This window comes from Ascidia mentula, chromosome 6 (genome assembly GCF_947561715.1).
Source record: "Ascidia mentula chromosome 6, kaAscMent1.1, whole genome shotgun sequence".
NCBI lineage: Eukaryota > Metazoa > Chordata > Ascidiacea > Phlebobranchia > Ascidiidae > Ascidia > Ascidia mentula.
This window is the reverse complement of record NC_138571.1, coordinates 768277-781856: the sequence shown is the minus strand read 5'-3', so window position 1 is coordinate 781856 and position 13580 is coordinate 768277. Positions and strand designations below refer to the sequence as shown.

The 13580-nt window shown below is 37.7% G+C and overlaps 1 protein-coding gene across 1 annotated transcript in view; it reads left to right on the top strand.

Moving 5' to 3' along the window:
• LOC145906419 (NACHT, LRR and PYD domains-containing protein 3-like) overlaps positions 1–13580 on the top strand; it is a 57349-nt gene that overhangs the window by 29142 nt on the left and 14627 nt on the right. The window contains exon 6 of the mRNA XM_082993836.1: positions 6214–6375. Within this exon, the coding sequence (XP_082849962.1) occupies positions 6214–6375 (162 nt within the window). The remainder of the gene's footprint in view (positions 1–6213; positions 6376–13580) is intronic.

Here is a 13580-nt window from a genome sequence, read left to right as displayed (position 1 = left end):
GGTCTTGTCAATGAAAAGTTCGCATTTTTGGTGCGTAATTAACGTCTATTACAGGCCAAACGTGAATTAAGCCTTAGCACAATGTAGCACTCCACTATAAAACTGCATCTTCTTCATACACTCTTTACTGTGCATTTATAAATACTCCTTATGTGCGTTGTCATCACAACGCTTTGTTTCATTGGCACCCATGTGTAAACGTGTTGTGAATTCATCTGCTGCGAATTTCACTTGTGCCACGCAAAAGAAGAGTTGCTAGGTAGGTTGATTTTGTGAGGTAAAAATATTCATTCTTAAAAATCCGTGTATATTACGTATATATGTAAAAAAATAATTTATTTTTAAAAGTAGATACATGAGTATTAGCTGGATTATTTCCGATTTTATGCTAGCATTGAAATAAATTCACAAACAAATACAAGTTTATTCACTAAAAAAAGCAGTAGCTTTTTATACAGGATCAGCCTGGCTTATAAATCAGGAATATATATTTCGCCCCATGGGCATCTTCAGTTCCTTCAGTAAACACATTAAATGATATAAAAACGTCTGAAAAACAGCAACATTAGAGAAAGGGCTAGTGATAAAAAACAACAACAACTTCGTCCTCTTGCAATGCTACTGTGCGAAGGCAAAACACTGAGTTACCCGCCTTGCATTAGAAGGTAAGAGATTTGCGTACACTGTGGAGAAACCGCATCAGACGCGGGTGGAGATAAGGAACGCGGCGATAATTCGAACGGCGTAAAACCACCTTAAAAACACACACGAAAAACACGAAAAAACATGTAGCCATTAAAACGATTAAAAGTAATAAAAAAGAGAGAAAGATTTTCAAGAAAACACATCAACGCACCCTAGGCAATATCATTTTTTGTATGTTAATGGTGGCACCTGTAAGGTGAAGCCACTTTGACTCGCACATGTCTAAATCCCGAAAATGTGGTTGTTCCACAAAAATTACATAAAAACAATCCGCAATGTTCGGTTGATTTGCAAAAGTGGACTTGTGCTGCGTTGCGTAGTGCTTTAGCAGAGATACTTTGTCATCTCCTTTGTCAATGGAAAAGCTCCTCCAATTTGCTCTGTGGCCACGCCACCTAACGGCGAAACTATTTTTAGTTTGGCCCACGTATTTGCTTCCACACAAGTTTATTCACAATATGTAAAAATACATTTTTATGTACCTGAACTTGTCATGATATCTTATAGCTAAAATAACACCGGGATTTTCGCAATGCAAAAAGAGTTTGTAACTCTAACCACCTCACGGGCGATAAGGGATTTCCCCGTTTCATGCAAAACCAATTTAACTTATTTTTTTACGTAGAGCAATATTATAACTCTAATATTTAGTTTATTTTAGCAAAAACGTTATTATGTGCTAAGATCATATTATTATTAATATTATTTTTTTTTTTTGGGGGGGGTGGGATCTGCAGAGAAACTGTTTTATTTAAGCGTCATTTTTTTGTGTATTGAAATTCCGTACAAAGCGCAGCTGGCATGTAGGTCAATCGCTTCGTTTCTATTCGCCAGATGGGTTAATCTCGCACACATAGTGAACGAATCAAACGTTAGTAAACGCTAGTTTAACCATGCCACGCATAGATTATCTACGGTTTGTATCCCTGTGTTTAAAACAAAGTAAAATAACAATACGACTCACCAAATTCTTTTCATTTGCCTGCCAGATGTTGGTTCAATGCAGCATTGCTTGAACACACTATTTGTAATGTAGTTAAACACGGCATTAAATCTCTTACATTTTATTACAATTTCCAGAACCTGTAACTATCAATATACCAATATATCAATATAACTTCTTGCTACAGCTTATCTATTTCTATGTGTCGATGTCAAGCTTGAACGTATTCAATCGTCTTACGCTGACGCTGTTGAGCATCGGAAGCAGTTGTTTAACCAAATTCCTGAGTGCAATCAAAACGTTGTTGGCCCTTTTTTAATTAGATAAATGAACAACCCAGGTATCATGTTGCCATAAACCATCACAGCTGAAGACGTTTGTCTATCTTCTTTTGGGGGTAGTGTCAATTAAGTCCCAATAAAGCCAAAAGTAGATCTCCAACCAACTGTAGTTGTTGAAACGAGTCATGTTCACACTTTTAAAGTGACGATAAAACTCTCTATCAATCTATTGGATTGTGGGTGATAGGAAGTGGTTCGGTGAAGTTGAATTCCCAAGAGTTGGCAGCCCTATAGTTCGGAAGTGCGGTCCTCGATCGGAGTGAGTTGGAATACCACAACGGGATATCCTATAGAGATAAAAGCGTAGGCGCAGGTAATTGCGGTAGCATCTTGGGTTGGAATCACCTCTGGTCAGCGAGTGAAACAGTCTACCACTGTGTGGAAATATATCTTGCCTTGACATTGTGTTACTGAACCTACTATGTCAATGTTGGCGTGAAAAATCTGTTTAAAACAAACTTCAAGGCAGTGACCTACTTGATGATGCAGATAGTTGGGTAAGAAAATGTTTTAATAATGTTGAACACTTTTTGTCGATGTTGCTGAGATGACTGTGGATAGCTGAGCAAAAGCTTAACTCTCCCAATCAAAATATCCTGAAGATGGAGGTCGTTCACAGTTGTGCGATATGTTTGTGACTCGTTGGTTTTTCAAAGTTTCAAAAGCCTCAAAATCAAGGATGGCGTTTCGAAAGAACTCTTTCATTTTACCGATGATGCGTTGCACATAAGTGGTGAACTCCGTTAACAACCGGAAGATGTCGCTTTTGTCCTGCAATCCTAGGCTCTGAATTTTTTCTCAAAAGCTCAACTTTTTCTTTTTTTCGTCCTTAAAGAAAGTACAAGATGTACCATGGGTGTACCTTAGATATGTGCGGGCGTTTTTCTTACCTAATACTTTCTTTGGTAAAGACAAAGAAAACCTACGTGAACAAGTAGGGTACGATTTGCCGTTTTCTCGAATTTCTCTCTCTCTCTCTCACGTGCACAAGTCGGGTTCCACTCGCACGGATAGCAACTTGTAGCGTTTGGGCTATGGTTTAGTGTTCGGGGTGTTTAAGTACGCACTCAAACGACGTTTGTGTAAAGTTGCGTTCAATTCTATGAAAAACGAATCAACTACTTTTGTGTTTTATCGTTATTGCCTATTGAAGTAGCTGAAAGAAATGTAATAGTCCATCCTGTGTTGTCATGCTTAGATCGAAGCCTTCATTTGTCTGCTTACATCGTTAGGGAACAATGTGGTGGAATTGCTTCTCTTGTGAAGATTTTGTATCGAACACATCGCACTACGCAACTACACGATCATAAATCAAGATTCGTAGCAATGACTTTTGCATTTACCAACCTGTAGAACAGGACGAGGTAGATTGTGTTTACCAGATTCGCTTGAAATCAAAGAGCACTGAAACAAGCAGTTTTACGACAGATAATTTTGTTGCGATTTAAAACCAACATTGTTAAAGTTGTTTATTACCAGGCCGGAGCCTCCTAGTTAATGTTTTACAATGCCCAACTTGCAGGCACCTTCCACAAACACGCTGTGTATGACGCATTGCATAATCAACTGGTTTGCCATAATTTAATTTAATCGGTTGTTATAAACCTTATCACACTGGTAAAAGTAGGAGCTACAGGAAAGGGTCAGATAGAAAAAGCATATCTGGTAAAATGAATATAAGTGTCACTAAGAGTTTTCAGACTTGTATAATAAACTGCAAAGTACACAACGAAAAAAATGACGTGTGATGTTGTGCAAAATTCGGTAAAAACCATTAGAAACAGGAAAAAATCTACATAATAACTCTGCATAAGCTTTCTGCAATAATTTATCCAGATGTGCATAAGCAATTGTTGTGTGTGCATTCGACTAAATCACCGCTGTGACTGCGACTAATTGGTGATTGTGTAAAACCGCACACATGGCGATTGAACGCCAAATTCTTAGAGCCGTCAGGTATTTGTGTATAGTGTCGAGCTTATGTATTTCATTTCTTCTCTGCTAATTTGTAGGTAGCCTTGGTGACGCAGATGTGTTCAACGGGCGTTGATATAGATTTGAGCGATCTTTCAGATGTCGCCTTCAGCAATTAGCAACGTTATGAAGTGCTGATAACGTTGTGTTCAGTGCACCCCGGTGATGACATAGGTGTATTCGATGGCGTTGTGTTGGTGTCTCCATGGTAGCGTGATGGCGTTACCATTCTGCGCTGAACGATGCATCGAATCGTAGAAACATCACTAGACGATGACGCTCGTTGTGTACGCGTTTCATGAATTCTTTTGCCGTATATCGACTGAGAAACATCTTTTTGTTCGAACGTTGCGACGAATCGAATAAATGTGCGTAACTTCATATCTTTACACAAAACTTACATGAATCTCCAGATTCAACGTAGATTTTCGTTTTTGGTACTCGGTGTTTATATTCCTGGACAATTTCTGCTTTGCCTAAAAGTAAAATACTTCCTAAAAAAAATTTGCCACTGCACTACACATGTTTTATTAAAATACTTCTACAGACCAGTCACGTTATAATATAATTTATGAAACAATTGAAAACAATGACGTACTTTGTACCCTTACTGTGTATGCAGTGTGGGTTGGCCACAATATATCGTGAAACCACTGCTCTTGTAGTTCAGTTGGTAGAGTGTTGGGTGCGGTTAGCCCGGGGTCTTGAGTTCAAACCTCACCGGGATCTCAATTTTTTAGATCTCCCTCCGCCTTATCAAAAAAACTGGCTGATTCAGTTTGGCTGTGAAACCTGCAAACATTTCTATGGCATTGTTGTTTTATTTAAGTTGGAAAAAATATGCAGGGTCCATGAATTGCTTTATAATTACATGGAAATATCCAATAATTAATGCTGTATTTTTCAACACTGATTTTTGAAATTGGTAAAATTTTTGAAATTGGTAAAATTGATAAAATTAACAGTTAACTTACTTTCTTCGTTGTTTGTTTGAAATTGCTGTTCGGCAAAGTTACGACCAATACTTTGGGACCGAATATTCTTCAGATTTAAAATTCTCAAAAATAATATGGTCCAAGCCCTGGCATGTGAGCCACAAAACTAACTTTTGCAACCCGAGAGCAGAATATTGTTAACAACAAACTAGGCAACAATGCCAAAAAAGTATAAAATTTTGGTAAAAAGTAAAAATGTTTAACTCTACAGGTTTTGTAGGAGGCGTATGAATTATTGCAAGTCTAAAAACAATCCAAATTAAAACGTTCACCATAAGACGTATAAGATGGGAAGGAGGAATCAAAGACAGGGTAAGAGACAGAAAAAGGAACTCTACTAAAACTAACATAAAAAATAAAGCGCAACCGGTAGGCAACTCAAAATCTCAAACCTTATGATGGTTGTTTCTGGTGGTTTAATTTCATTAACTTTTTTATAAATTATTTTTGATATGTATGTTAAACATCAAAAAAGATCCCGGATAAAAAATTTGTATACAGTTTATGCAAACTTGTACATTGTGACAATGAGATGAAAGGTAGTAATCAGCCATGTCATTTTAAAGTTTATACTTTCATTTATTCAATTTTTTTTAATTATTTATGAATTTTTGCAAGCAATGATTTATCAATTGGTCAACGCTATTTAATTTTCAAAATAAAATTATTACATGAGTTTTTTTGACACAAATTTATATTTTATGAAAATGCCATCATACTTTACAGGTAGAACAAATTTTAATCCAACATCTTCTAGCATGAATTTTTTGAGAAGAAACATGGAAAAAATACTTGAAGAATGCGGGAGGGCCCATAAACTAAATGCTGACGAAATAACTTCTACAGTAGCTTCCAAACTTCCCGATAAGCTTGATCTAAGCAGTGATCTCACTCTGGAGCAGTTTGAAAACCTCTGCTTTGTGATTGAAAGAAGAAACAAACCGGTAGGCTATACTTTAATAGAATTTATACAAATGTTCAAATTTTATTAAATATTTTCCTTTGGCCATTCATAGGTTTGACAGTTGCTTATTGGTAATTCTTCACAGTGAAGCCGATGGTAAAATTTCATCAATCCTGTGATAAGTAATGTAAGTGTAAGTTGTTTATATTTTGACTGATGAAAAAATTCCAAGTTGATATATATTGTTATGTATGTCTAACATTTTGGTGCAGTATCTTATCACATTTTAAGCAGCACACTAGGAGGGCTCTTGTCACCCATGCGTAGTTTATTGCTTGGCATTTTGTTCAGATGAAGAAACTAATTCTTTCCATGAAGAAGACAGGAGATAGTGGAGCAGCTGTATTGGCTCGTTGCATTCACAACATTAAAGAAGTTTATTTGGGTTATTGTGACATAGGAGATGAGGGTGTGGAAATTCTATCACAAAAAATTAAAGATTTTCAAAATCCTGTAAGATTTTATCAATTATTGGCAATTCATTTTGTATTCCCACTCATGTCTGTTGTAAAGCTTTCTCAGTTTTATTGACGTTAAACAAACTTAAGCTGTTCCAGCAAAAAAAAATTATTTACTCGTTTGAAGTTTCAGTCGATTATTATTGTTCTACATTTTTTTTTTAGTTGGAGAAAGGCTTTTAGTTAACTTTTTAAACAATTCAAATAATTTTTGGAAAGATTTATTCATCGTTTTCATTTTGTATAGATGGAAGGCTTGTGTCTATACTGCACTAATTTGACATATAAAAGTGCTGAGTCATTGACTGCATGCAGACACAAAATCGGGTGGTTGATTGTCAATATGGAAAACTTTACACAAGCAGGAAACAATCTCATCAATTCAAAAGTAAGGAAAATTTTCCTGGTTTTGTACAAGTGGCGATTTTCAGCGTGTTTGGTGCAGTTTTACTGCATTTTTTGCTCTTCTCAGTAAGTCAGACGTTTGGTGCAGGGTGCTGTGAAAAGTTTAGTTGAAAAACCATCAAAATGTTCAAGGGGATGTAGCTCAAAATTGAATCACAGAAGTATACCTTAATTTGTAATTTTATGTTAGGCCCGCCTCTTGGCTACGCAGTAAGGTGAAAATTAGTTGCAAGATAGTTGCTTAAAGCACCCCCTAGGGGTCATTTTGGCCCCCGATCAGTCATTATTTTAGCTAAATGGGCTGCAAAAAAATGTAAGATGGTTTTAGGAAAAAATGAATCACGAAAACCTCATCCAATTTGCAATTTAATGTTGGCCCTAACCCTTTTCTACGCAATGGCAAAAAAAAATTGTCACAGGAAAGTTGCTTTGGTTGCCCCCTGGGACTGTTTTTGCTATCCTATAGGACAAAAGATCCTCCTGGAGGCTCCTCAGATCCTTGCTGTGTTTTGGCGGATGCAGCTGCAATCAATTTTTTTTCTCTATAAATAGTACCAGTAGATCTTCATGGGTCACTGACCACAGGAAATGTTGTTGGCAAAAAAACAAATCACTCAGTTATTAATGGTGATAGCCTTCAAAACTAGATTTTGGGATTTAATACTGATATGCGGCCTTAAGAGCAACAAACAGGTGTACACACTCTTTTCCCTGTAAGGTCTCATCCGTGGAGTTGGTGACTGTGGCACTGGAATCGCTTTGACAATGGTAGACATATAGATTTGTTGTCTAAAATGTTGATTCATTTAAGTTTGCGCAAAACTACGCGAATGAAAAATAAACACAAACAAAGTGGCAAAAAAATTAAACAGTTGTCACGTGATTTCAAATATGTCGCAGTGAATCACCCTCTGACTTAGGATCGCAGAGAGTCACAATTGTGATGAGTTGCGACCGGCAACGTTAGATATTACAAGCCAAGCCTTGTAATAAGGTACTAGATGTCGCTCGTGAGTAGAAACGGTTCGGATCAGATGTCGGTGTTTGACGCCAACCACATCATCCCACTGTGCGATGAACTTTAACCTGGATCTCTTTTAGGAAACGATTAGTTTAATCGCTGTATTGTTTGGGATGTGAACGTTCGGTTGTAACCACGGTGTTAGGTGGAAGTCGGCAACTTACGCAACCACCATCAATACCTCCCAATCAGTCACATTTTGCGAATTATGGCCAGCTGAATGCTTTTATATGTTAGGCTGGCTGAGACTAGGATTAAAGATAATAGAAAATGTTCATTTTAATCGCTGTATTGTTTCGAATGTGAACGTTCTGTTGTAACTATTATGAAGAAGTCGGCAAACTACGCAACCTCCCATCAATACAATCCAACCTGGCGACTCTTGGGAATAGAAGGGGAATTACTGCCAACCGAGTGCTATAATATTACAATGTAAAATTGTGGAGATATTTTAAACAAAGTAATGTTGTACTTTGAATAAAATGGCTCGAAGTCGCATTCTCGAACAACGTAACAACATGGAAGGAATTGAATTTAAACATAGCAACGGCCGACTGAGACATAACAGAGTTTGGTTTTATTCCGCTGTTAGATTATCGATGTGTGGTCTGGATGTTTCCGTTGAAGCACGAAAGTTTTCTCTTTAAACGCGTCATCAGTATAAGGAAGTAATCAAGCGGCCACAACCCTCGCTTGAAACTTCCCTACTCAGGGAGCAATCCTAGTAATTGAAGAAATACAAAGTTTGGTTGAAATCACTGTTTCAAAAGTAAAATCATGTCATGTATTGATCAAATACACAAACCGACCCCTATTAACCGACTTTCTTTACACAAAATAAGGGGGTATCCGCTTGGGAAGTTCGATATTAAACCTCGTATAATACTTATAATATATCATCAACGTCATATCACGTCGAAAAATGCAAGTAAGACAAGGCTGGTGAGTTAATTGGTCGAACCTGGGTCGCCTCTACCTTGGTTCTATGGAAAGGGACGAATCACAACAAACGCTTACAAGCAACAATGTGTGTTGTTGTTGTTTTTATTTCTTGTTATAACTTTCGCACCATCACCACCTTCCGTTGATTTATCACGTGACACTGCAAGCAACTAATTTTTATTTTAGTCCCTTGCGTTGCGTGTTTGAAACGACGTCGAAAAGCGCGAAGAAACCTCGACGCATTAGTTCTAACGCCACAAGCTGTTACTTGAATGATTAACGAATTTTAACCAATATCATATTCTGGGACCAACTCCTGCAATGATAAAAGTTTTGATATACGTTGGTGAATTCATACCTAAAGATGTTTAACAATACCTTAGTTTCACTGCCTCTAAAAGTGGTCAACATTTTTTATTGAGCGTAACATTTTGTTAGCGGGAAATGCGTCACCGGGTTCATGAAAATTGAGAGCAACTGATCCATAGTGTAAAGTTGAGCGGACCTGCGCGAGATACTTTCTGTTTCGTGTTTTGAGCTTTTATGGAAGTTTCCTCAATGGTTGAAGTCATCACAGTCGTTGAATATTGTTACAGACAGTGGAGGGCTAAACTAAACCCTCCTGTTGCTTACCACGAGTGAAGGAAATGTATTGGATTTACCCGTGGAATGAATAAGCACTGAAACTGATATCTTAACTTATCAGTGTTTCGTTGTGAGTAAGCATTTGAGATGACACAGGTTTTATTGCTTAATGTTGCGTCGCTGTTTTAAAGGTTTACTGTATAATTCATAAATGTTGTCCATTCACGTGCACGAAATATAAAATTTAAATAAAAGTATTTGAGCTATAAAATATTTGTAATTTATTTCAATTTTGGTCGAAAAAAAAGCCTGATTATAGTAGTAAGGACGACATAAAACTGGTAGAGTAACAACAGCAAGAAAAGTAGTGAATTCATATCTGTACTGATTAAATTTTCAATTTAATAATGGGTTTATAACACCATGACAACGTTGTGGGTTATAACACCATGGCAACGTTGTGGGTTATTACACCATGGCAACGTTGTGGGTTATTGCACCAGTTTTTGGTTTTAACTTTGCTCAATTGTGCGTTGCTATTTTTTGTGCACATTTATGTTTGTGATCTGATAAATCAAGCGGCCGACATTTTCTTTAGACATAAGACCAACATTAAATCAATCAGTTACATGAAAAGTTACGTTCGACACAACTCTGTAGTTTACATCACAAAAATGGTTGTCCCTGTTTTCGTTAAGGTTTTGAGCTCCTGTGTTATATTTGTATTGTGTCTGCTATCAGGTATTTTAACTTTGTGCCAGTTCAGCTAGAAGTTGGTAATAATGATAATATTTCCCCCAAACTTGTGAAGTGACGTAGGGTTAAACTTGTGGAAAACGCCATTATTGTGTGTGTTTTTAAATGTCAACAACTTTTGCGTTACATCGAAATCTATTGGCCAAGTGTATTAGCAAGTGGTTAAGTTTAACTTATTTACTGTCATACTTAAACCAATCCATTGCATACAACATAATACGTTCTTCTTAACCCTGTTAGAGACCAATCCCTTGGTTCCTCTTGTGTGCAGTCAAACATCAAATACAGTCAAAACGCTATTTTGACGCGTCTAGACTGCATAATGTCGAGCTGGTAGGATGTGTTTCTGGTTGATTGGTTTCGTAGCATTGTGGTAGTGTAACGTAAAACGCAAAGGGAACCACCATATATTAAATGCAAAGTGAGGGTTAAACTAAACCAGGGGTAAGGAACCTTTCCGTATACCTGAGGTTATTTTTGCCGGTGGATAGAACGCCGTTATGCAGTGATGTTTAATCCCATAAGTTGGCAAATACCTTTTCCCAATTCAGACCTTGATCTGTCGGACGATATTTGTGTTCTAAACACAGGCAATCCAATGAAATATAAACGCCCTTGGGCAAGTGACGAATGTCACATCAGACATTGGGATGGATTCTGGCCATCGTGTAAAGCGGTCGAAAATGTTAGTTTTCGTGGTGTAGTTTTTATACAGTTATGTTTTGGCAAAACCATTAGTTATTTCTACATTATATTTTTTTGCTTACCTGCAGTGTTGTTAAGTTTGATGCAATCTTGTTCGGGTATGTATTTCAAAACTTCTCTTTGCTTTTGCAAATATTTTTCAAAATTAGTATGTTAAAACAAAAGGGGGGTAAATTTAGTCCATAACAAACTGGTTATTTTTCGGGCGAAACAAGGAAAAAGGCAATTGGCCAACAAACTCTTACATAAACTTATGGGTTGCATCCGCCATAAGGTTTCTTGTGTAAACAAAAATACATGAATTTAAAGTTGCAATCTGCATATGCGTTTGTCAAAATTTGAAAATAAAATTATTTGCAACAATTCAGACCTCAAAATGCTGCATTAACAATTATTTTTTTGTATTTCCTAAGTAATTACAATTGTCGAACCAATGTTTTTTTCCTTATCGTAACAATGATTCTTTAATTTATTCCTATAAACAACAAACTCTGAAGACCCTTTCTCTGTATTTCTATGGAAGAAAGTTTCTTGGGTGGGAAATTCCCTATGTGAACTCCTGTGTTATTTGCAACAATGCAATAGGTTAGGCATGGATGCTGATTAGCACAGCAGGTGGCATTTCTCATTCTTCGGTGCTAATTGCCAGTCGTAAAGTATGACTTCATTCACAACAGACAGACTGATGTATTGTTGCATTGCATTTGTCATGGAAGGCATTTGTAATATAAGAGAAGGCCAGGCACATGACTTGCAAAGCGAATGATAGAAAGGAAATGACACATCAGATGAGCGTTTGAACAGAATTTGAAAACACTAAACTGTGTAGGAATTTTGGCTTGTCGTATTTCGAATATTTATTGATATTTTGTTTAAACTTGGTCTTTCAACTCTTTTACATTTACACCCCGTCTTTCTGACGCCATCGCTAGTTATCTTACTTGCGTTACGTCTTTCAACTTGCGCTACTTCTTCTTGTCTCCTTTGTCGCGTAATCGCAGCAAATATCTCTTTGTTTCTGTCTCGTCTCTGATATCGCCCTATATATTAGCGACTCTCTCCACAAATAAACAGATCATAGTTTTCGGTCTCCTAGATCATGGTTTTCGATCTCACAGACCACGGTGTTCGGTCACAGATCTCTGTTTTGGTCTCAGACCGAACTTCGCTCCAAGAACAAACCATCGGTGTCGGGACCTGCTGCCAACATGGTGTCGGAAGCTTGATGGCGGGTTTTCGTCCATGCGACCCTTCATTTCTGGTGCTGCCCTCTGTGATCTCAAACACAACGCCTTCTGATGCTGGAGTCAGATCACATCAAGCGCGATGCCTTCTGATGCCGAAGTCAATGAAATTTAAGTGCAACGCCAAACTGCTTGAAGTTTGTTTTGTAATGTTAAACTACTATATTTTTCTTTTCGTCACGAAATGTGTTTCTTAACTTTACTCCGTTTTCCCTTTAATTTTAAGGTATAGGTTTGTTAACGCATGTCGCCGAAATGGTAGTTTTTGATTTTTTTTACTGCGTGTTATATTTCTCACAAAATTTTATGCCAGGTAAGTCTGCATGCCTCAACCAAGCGGACCAAATTGCCGCGATGGGTACGTTTTAGAAAGCCTTCCGAACGCGAGAAGCACGACACCAGAGGCCTGTCGTTCACGATGATTGCGGCAAGGCCGCCTCCTCACTGCCTGCTTTTTTTACATTTTTTGCCTGATAGGGATCAAAGTCCTTGCTCCATTTTTGGTTAGGGATTGACGGGCTGTAGACGGCAAAAGTTGTGCTGTTGATATATTCCACGTATGTTTTTTTATGATTTGGCAAGTTTGTTTACCGACATGCGTATAGCTATTACCTAGCCAAAAATTACCATCCTTCCTATTTTATAATCTTAATGCACGGTTTACTCTTTCGTGTAGTTTTGCCTTCTGCAGTTATACTTCAACCGTTTCAAAGCAGTTTTACGACGATCGACTACGCCTATTCCACACAAGTTTCCCCGAAACCGCTGCGCAAAATCGACGCATTTGTAACGAATTTTATTTCCTTCACGTCACCTTTCACTTTTGTTAAGTATTGTATGTATTTCAATGTTTTCACCTTTCTTGCTGGCACCTTGTAATTTCACTGTTTTCTTTCGTCGTTACCACTTATTTATTACATTGTTTTACCCACATACATTGCTTTTAAGTCTCGCACTTCACCTATTTTCACCACACTATTTTATTACCTCCGTCTCCCCTCTTCTTCCTATTATTTTACGTTCCGTTTATTTTTGTATGCCCCGGATGTGCCGCGTGTCAGAAAGGCGCATCCTGATTGGTTAGTGCTTTTGGTGCTGCGAACGATTTCCCAAAAACGTGCGAGTCTTCTTCTGGGCGTCGCGTTGTAAACATCTCAGTGTTGTGTGAGTTGTCGGGATCTTTGCCAGAACGTCTTGTATTGTTTTTAAGTCGCTTTGAGTTTAACACGACGTCCAATAAGTTAAATCAGCCTGGGTTACTTTGGCTTTGTGGTGAGCCGTTATTGCAGGGTTCTGGGCAGTATCAGAATTAGGGAGGCAGTTTCGTGCAAAGTACCGAATTAGGTAGAAGGGTTAATTGGGGGATAACATCGCCACCCAAAGACATCTAACCGCTTAATTGCAAAGCTGCCGAACACATCCACGTCCAAGCAACAAAGATGAAGTCCGTGGCAATGCTCGTCAATTCTCACTTCACGTGCTTCGTGAAGAAAATCGTCATTACGATGAAGTTATGTATCTTACGACGCACTTCACGAGATG